The sequence below is a fragment of the Galeopterus variegatus genome, unplaced genomic scaffold (genome assembly GCF_000696425.1).
Source record: "Galeopterus variegatus unplaced genomic scaffold, G_variegatus-3.0.2 Scaffold949, whole genome shotgun sequence".
Classification (NCBI taxonomy): domain Eukaryota; kingdom Metazoa; phylum Chordata; class Mammalia; order Dermoptera; family Cynocephalidae; genus Galeopterus; species Galeopterus variegatus.
In genome coordinates, this window is record NW_007727060.1 from 371,441 (window position 1) to 380,082 (window position 8,642).

The window sequence follows — 8,642 nt, forward strand, 5'->3', positions numbered from 1 at the left end:
AAGACGAAAGACATAGACAAAATATTCTTTGGGGAGGTCGTAAAGCCAAAAAGTAGTAAGAAAAGTCTCAACCATTTAGGCAGTGCACATTATCATAATTATTCATCATCATGAATACATAAAATTATCCTCCAGGATGAGAATAAAGGTTATCTGAACCTCCTGAGTCTTGTCATAGTAGAACTAGGAGCTATTCTACAAAGTTCATAGACATTTCCCTTCACACAGACCTCAAAAAGCTAAAGATTGATTCCCACTATATGCTTCTATACCTAAATATTCCAAATTAAGATCTGTAAGGTTAACCTTAATTTTATTTTACTTCTCAGTTTCATTAGGTAATACACAGTTTTTCATAACTCTGTTGTCACTGTTCAAAGTAGTACATATTTATATTTATCCTAGGTTTACCTCTTTGAAAGATTTTTTTTTTTAATTTGCGACCACCTGAACCATATACACTTCAGAATTTTATAGCTTTCAAATTGTCTGAGTCTTTTTCTAGACACTTCTTTTTCTTAACACCCTTCAGTCTACCTTCATGTGAATTTCAGAGTCATTCATGAGCATTTTGTTTGGGTTTTTAGTGAGTGCCAGCACTCTACGTTTTGAGGTCCTATGGTTTTATACCTGAGTAGAATAGTGTTTAAGTTCCAGTGCTCTTCCTGGCTACATCTTTGACAGTAACAGGCATCAAATAGTCATCCTCACAGAACAGTCTACAAATATTTCTTCCCTGAGACCAACAGTAAATGGTCAGAGTTCATCAACCTGTATCTACGATTGAAATCATTTTTTTCCCTAAGTATACAACCCTATAATTTTTCTTCTGCCATTACTCTTCCAGTATTTGATCCTCATCAGTGTATCATTTCAACATTCAAATTACCAGTCAGTCCATCTCACCTCAAAGCAGTTATTAAATGCCTGCTTCGTATGGCACCGCAGAAAGCAACCTAAACATAACAAAAGCTATGAGGTGATGCTCCCACTTTGCAGAAGTTATGAGAGCGGGGTCTCATCTCACAGTTTTTCAGCCGACAAGATACAAGTATATGGAAAATTAAAGAAAGAAATACATGACAATAAGGTAAGATATAAAATTGTTTAGAAAAAAATAACTGGCATGTACTATAATAGAGTCCATATTAATGGCTATGATGAGGGCAAGAAGACAGACTTGAATTAAAAACAGCTTGAGTGGGCTGGCTGCTTAGCTCAGTTGGTTAGAGCACAGCCTTATAACACCGAGGTCAAAGATTCAGATCCCGATATCAGCCAGATACCAAAAAAAAAAAAAAATCTCTGTAATTATTTTACTATATATTCTTTCTTCCAGTTATTTATAAAAGCATGAAAGAAAATGATAGACTACTAATGCAGACATTAAAAAATCATATTGTTGGGGCCGGCCCTGTGGCTCACTCAGGAGAGTGTGACGCTGGTAGTGCCGAGGCTGTGGGTTCAGATCCTATATAGGGATGGCCGGTGCACTCACTGGCTGAGCGTGGTGCAGACCACACCATGCCGAGGGCTGTGATCTCCTTACTGGTTTAAAAATAAAAATAATCATATTGTTGAATTGTTGAATTCTGTGGTAAAGGTGAGAAAAATATTTATGACTCCGCTAAATGGAAAAGTATACAACCCTATAATTTTTCTTCTGCCATTACTCTTCCAGTATTTGATCCTCATCAGTGTATCATTTCAACATTCAAATTACCAGTCAGTCCATCTCACCTCAAAGCAGTTATTAAATGCCTGCTTCGTATGGCACCGCAGAAAGCAACCTAAACATAACAAAAGCTATGAGATGATGCTCCCACTTTGCAGAAGTTATGAGAGCGGGGTCTCATCTCACAGTTTTTCAGCCGACAAGAAACAAGTATATGGAAAATGAAAGAAAGAAATACATGACAATAAGGTAAGATATAAAATTGTTTAGAAAAAAATAACTGGCGTGTACTATAATAGAGTCCATATTAATGGCTATGATGAGGGCAAGAAGACAGACTTGAATTAAAAACAGCTTGAGTGGGCTGGCTGCTTAGCTCAGTTGGTTAGAGCACAGCCTTATAACACCGAGGTCAAAGATTCAGATCCCGATATCAGCCAGATACCAAAAAAAAAAAAAAATCTCTGTAATTATTTTACTATATATTCTTTCTTCCAGTTATTTATAAAAGCATGAAAGAAAATGATAGACTACTAATGCAGACATTAAAAAATCATATTGTTGGGGCCGGCCCTGTGGCTCACTCAGGAGAGTGTGACGCTGGTAGTGCCGAGGCTGTGGGTTCAGATCCTATATAGGGATGGCCGGTGCACTCACTGGCTGAGCGTGGTGCAGACCACACCATGCCGAGGGCTGTGATCTCCTTACTGGTTTAAAAATAAAAATAATCATATTGTTGAATTGTTGAATTCTGCGGTAAAGGTGAGAAAAATATTTATGACTCTGCTAAATGGAAAATGTTACAAGAGAGGGCCACAATGCCATTTTTGTCAAAGAGAAATATGTACACATATCATGTCAAAGAAAAATTAGTATCAGCATTGAATATAATAGTAATCATACTTAAGAAATGAGATTATAGGCCATTTTATAACAGGCTATATATTTTAACTATCGGCATCTTATTTTCATTGAAGAGTTCTTAAAAAAAAATAAAACTATCTGACCCTTATGAATTCTCCACATTAAAATTCTTGTCTATGGCTAGAGGGCACTGGGACTTCACCACTTCCCAGCCAATTCACTTGAATTTGAAGGTCAAAATCAAACATTATCTTTTAAAAGTCTGTGTCTGCTACATTGTTTTGCCCTGCCATTTTAAGTGAATTGTGCCTATGATTCCCTAGCTGTGTTTCTTCTGATATTGAATCCTCAATTCCTTTTTTGGGATGTCACCTAATTACTAATTTACACTTAATTTTTAATTCTCTTCTTTGACAAGCAAGTTTCTTCCCATATTATAAGCATTCATTTGGGAGAACTATCAAGATGCTTTTCTTTTATGCAACTCTTAATTCTACAACAATCTGTATTTCATCAATTCCATGACAAACATTCTTTTGATGTTTCAAAATCTCTGAAATTGGATTGCATTATACAATCAATGGAATCATAATTATTTGGCAGCTTTTTCTTTATTGATGCAAAAAATAATGGTGTGTCTGATAATCAATGATGTCTTATGCTTGATTAAATACAGTACGTAAACTGCTACTTCCTTCAGTCAGAATAATGAAGTAAGCAGGTGGACCCAACATATGTAAACAATGCAAAGAAAAGAAATTCCTGAATTAAAAAATATTTTTCACTTTTCACTGCAGCTTAATTTTGAATCAATATTTTCATTGGTCACGCCAAATTTGCGCTAAAGGTAATGAAAGCCAAAACACCGTGAATGCAAAAAAAAAAGAAAAATAGTTAAGTTTCCTAAAAATGACCTTGTCCAAAGTATTTTTGTTATTCATTAGTGCATTATTAAAAGCTGAATTAAAAGGTAACGTGACTTGTTAATCTAGTTAATACTTTACCTGAAATAGAAAGGAATGTATTGGCCCCTTTCATCTAACAGTCTAAATTATTCATTAGTAAAACATTTTTGTGAGAGCTTCTTCAGAACTAACCTTAAATGCTGCTTCTAAACCATTGCAGTTAAAGAAAGCTTCACAAAGAATTGTCCCAAGCCGTCTGTCAAAATCCAATGTTTTGGACTTAAATGCAACATAATCCCTTTCAAATTCCTATAAATTCAAAGTAAAATATTAGTTTATAGGAAATAATCTAACAGTGAAAATGGCAATCACATAAGTGTAACCTTAATTCCTGAATGAATTTATTTTTCATAGCAGGATTCCAGGGAAGATCAAGAAAGACCTGTATTTCCGACTGTGCAAGTGGCCAAATTATAGGGATGCTGAGTGTCTGGCATTGTCACCCCATGTTGTCACAATTCTTTTCACTGGCCCAGACCCCAGCCTCAGCACTTTAGTCCCTACATGCAAAATATGAGCATCAGTCTGTCCTCCTCCCAATCCATGTTGATTGTAAATGAAGAAGATGAGCTTTTCAGAAAAGAAAAAAGAGAAAGAACCCGCCTCATTATAACTTTAGTTCATCTATAAGTTTAAATAGGAAGGTTTTTTGTTTTATCTTGGAGCAGAAAACCTACATGGAAACACTATTTCTTCAGGTCAGAACTAAAATCCACAGTCTGTAAAAAAAACATCATTAGTGATACAAAGAAAACAGAAATACTCTTACATGTTCCCAGTTTCTTATTAATATGCAGTTAACAACCCCCAGTTTCCTCCTAATACATAACCACCCACTCCCATAATTAAAAAGCATGAAACAGTGAAAGCATAACTATCATCTTCACATCATTGCAGTTCACAGTCTTCAGCGAAGTCACAGGAATTGAGAGACACCTTGGCGCTTTACAATCAAGAGACCCCTGCAGTGCACACCACAGATTTAAGTTAATCATGGCCCTTGCTACCTCCATAAACTAAGCCTGTGCCTATTAACAGTACTGATAATAACAATAATAATATTAATTACTTAGTTATTTAGTTCTGTTCTAAATGCTTTATTAAAGAATAGAACACTGGTTTAGTTCTGTTCTAAATGCTTTCATTATTAACTCGATTCTCACAAAAACTAATGATGTAGGTAATATTTTTCCCATTTTATAAGTGATGAAACAAACTTGGAGAAGTTAAATAATTTGCACAAGATCACACCATTGGTAGATGACAGGGCTGGAACTTAAAGCCAGGCAGGCTGGCATCAGAGCCCTTACTCTCAACCATGATGCTGTGTTTCTTGAAGAAATGCACCTGCTTTGGTCTGAATTTGTGTGTCTCCCCAAAATTCATATATTGAAATTCTAACCCTCAAGGTGATGGTATTGGAAGTGGTGCCCTTGGGCGATGACTAGGTAATGAGGGCAGAGTTCTCATAAATGGGATTAGTGTCCTTATAAAAGAGGCCTGAGAGAGAACCCTCAGTCCTTCCACCATGTGAGAACATCGCCAGAAAGCCTCGTCTATAAACCAGAAAGCAGCCCTTGCCACACACCAAATCTGCCATCACCTTGATCTTGGACTTCCCAGCCTCCAGAACTGTGAAAAATAAATTTCTGTTGTTTATAAGCTATCCTGTTTATGTTTTTGTTGTTGTTGTTGTTATGGCAGCTTGAACAGACCACAACTGTACCTTATGCTGAATTTCACACACACTGAAAAACAGAGTGTAACAGCAAAGTTCTAGATCACTATGTGTCACACACAAACTTATATTTAACATCAAGGGGAAGTCTCCACTTTTCCTGAATTAGAGCCAACCAGTGTCTTCATTCAAGGATCACTAACTTTTAAAAGTAAACACAACTTCTTAACAAGTTTTAACAAGTCTACCTTTCCTCTTCTCGGTATGGTAACAGAGAACATACAACTTAGGATCCTTAAACATTATTTGAACACTTAGAGATAAATATCACAGGGAAGGAAAAAAATACTAATCCCCATCCACATCTCTCTCCTTCACTCCCCCACATCCTCACTCACTCATTTCTGAAACCAAATTTAGAACTGTCCATAGGACGTTCCCCTGTAAATATCACAGGGAAGGAAAAAAATACTAATCCCCATCCACATCTCTCTCCTTCACTCCCCACATCCTCACTCACTCATTTCTGAAACCAAATTTAGAACTGTCCATAGGACGTTCCCCTGAGGAAGTTCCACAGGGAATTCACACTTAATCTACAAATCTGGATTCATCCTTTCTATAAAGCTGCTCCTCTTTTCACATACTCTCACAGAAACTTGGGCAACCTCCCTGGCTCCTTTCTCACTGTCAAGTGCCATCGACCCTATCTCCTAACTGTCTCTTGAATACATCCAATATTCATCTCTCCAGGCATTAACTGAGTGCGGATCACCATTACTACCCATCTGGATTTGATAACCACTTTCTAGCTACTCTCTTTGCTGCTAGTCTTGTCTCTCTGACTCATACTCCAAACTGCAGCTTAAATAATCATTCTAAAACAGAAATTTTATGTCACTCTCTTATTCATAATCCTCCAGTCCATAATCTCAATTCAGAATCCTTAATTTCTTAGGATAAAGTCCAAAAGTATAATGTATAATGTATAAAGTATAGCATAATGTACAAGGCTCTTTGGGGTCCGGACCCTTTTTAACTGCTCTTAACTATTCTTCCACCTTTCCCAACTTCACACCTGCCTAATCACTTTCTCTCTCTCTTCCTGCCCCCTCCCCCACCTGCTTCATTTCTAACTATGTTACAGGTCTCGGTTTACTTTCCACTTCCTCTAGAAAGGAGGCCTTTGCAAATGCTCTCATAGCACTCTGTATTTTTCACTTCTGAGCACCGAGCACACTATGTAATAATTACCTACCTGTATTCTCCCCTGGATTTTAAGCTCCATGAATGTAATGGCCAGGTTTATTTTTTCCACAGTCATGGTACCAATATTTAATGGTCTTCCCAGCACATAGCTGCTTAGCAATAAATACTTATTAGAGGATAAATGATGTGTTAGTATTACTAAGGAATCATTATAAAAAACGTTTCCATATTNTTTAAAAGTAAACACAACTTCTTAACAAGTTTTAACAAGTCTACCTTTCCTCTTCTCGGTATGATAACAGAGAACATACAACTTAGGATCCTTAAACATTATTTGAACACTTAGAGATAAATATCACAGGGAAGGAAAAAAATACTAATCCCCATCCACATCTCTCTCCTTCACTCCCCCACATCCTCACTCACTCATTTCTGAAACCAAATTTAGAACTGTCCATAGGACGTTCCCCTTAGGAAGTTCCACAGGGAATTCACACTTAATCTACAAATCTGGATTCATCCTTTCTATAAAGCTGCTCCTCTTTTCACATACTCTCACAGAAACTTGGGCAACCTCCCTGGCTCCTTTCTCACTGTCAAGTGCCATCGACCCTATCTCCTAACTGTCTCTTGAATACATCCAATATTCATCTCTCCAGGCATTAACTGAGTGCGGATCACCATTACTACCCATCTGGATTTGATAACCACTTTCTAGCTACTCTCTTTGCTGCTAGTCTTGTCTCTCTGACTCATACTCCAAACTGCAGCTTAAATAATCATTCTAAAACAGAAATTTTATGTCACTCTCTTATTCATAATCCTCCAGTCCATAATCTCAATTCAGAATCCTTAATTTCTTAGGATAAAGTCCAAAAGTATAATGTATAATGTATAAAGTATAGCATAATGTACAAGGCTCTTTGGGGTCCGGACCCTTTTTAACTGCTCTTAACTATTCTTCCACCTTTCCCAACTTCACACCTGCCTAATCACTTTCTCTCTCTCTTCCTGCCCCCTCCCCCACCTGCTTCATTTCTAACTATGTTACAGGTCTCGGTTTACTTTCCACTTCCTCTAGAAAGGAGGCCTTTGCAAATGCTCTCATAGCACTCTGTATTTTTCACATCTGAGCACCGAGCACACTATGTAATAATTACCTACCTGTACTCTCCCCTGGATTTTAAGCTCCATGAATGTAATGGCCAGGTTTATTTTTTCCACAGTCATGGTACCAATATTTAATGGTCTTCCCAGCACATAGCTGCTTAGCAATAAATACTTATTAGAGAATAAATGATGTGTTAGTATTACTAAGGAATCATTATAAAAAACGTTTCCATATTCTGAAAACTACAAAATTGCCTTTATTAGCATCATGGGAAACTACCAAAGAGTTCTAATAAGAGAAAAGCCATGGTTTGACTTAACATGTAAAGGCACTCAAGTTGCTGTGTAGAGAACAGACTAAGGGAGCCAAGATGGGGCACTGGATTTTTGTTGTGATAATAAGATTGCTCTTATCACAGATGACTCCAAGGTTTTGTGCTAAGGAGCCCATTATATGTGCAATTTGGTGAGTTGGAGAAGATAGGCAGGGTAGATTCAGGAGGTGTAAAGTAGACATTCAATTTTGGACATGTTGCTTCTGAGATGTCTGTGAAATATCTAAGAGCTGTTGAGTAGATAGTTGAACGTATGCTATGTGTTTGGAACTTGGGAAAGTTTTTCACCGTTGAGTATGAAGTGCTTTTGGCTTTTGGTAGATGCTGTTTATCAAGTTGAGAAAGTTCTCTATTCCTGTTTTCCTGAGAGTTTTTACCATGAAAGGATGTTAAACTTTGTTAAATTCTTTTTCTGCATCGATTAACACAATCATGGGATTTTTCTTCTTTGGCTTGTGACTATGGGGATTACACCAATTTCAGATATTGAACCAGCCTTGCATCTCTAGAATGAACTCGGATATGGTGTACAACTCTTTGTATATACTGCTGAATTCAATTTGCTAATAATTTATTAGGGCTTTTTATACCTATATTCATGAGGGATAACGGTCTGTAGTTTCCCCCTTTTTTTTTTGCATTAACTTGTCTGGTTTTGGTATCAAGGTAATAAATACTGGGAAGTGTTCCCTCCTCTTCTATTTCTGGAAAAGACAGTGCAGAGTTAGCATTAATTCTTAAATGTTTGGTAGAATTCTCAAGTGAAATGATCTGGGTCAGGACATTTACTTTTCAGGAGTTTTTTT

General features: G+C 36.9%; 1 protein-coding gene across 1 annotated transcript in view; it reads right to left on the reverse strand.

Annotated features, from left to right (window-relative positions):
* DNAH11 (dynein, axonemal, heavy chain 11) overlaps window positions 1–8,642 on the reverse strand; it is a 364,599-nt gene that overhangs the window by 322,575 nt on the left and 33,382 nt on the right. Inside the window, exon 13 of the mRNA XM_008573669.1 lies at window positions 3,637–3,753. Within this exon, the coding sequence (XP_008571891.1) occupies window positions 3,637–3,753 (117 nt within the window). The remainder of the gene's footprint in view (window positions 1–3,636; window positions 3,754–8,642) is intronic.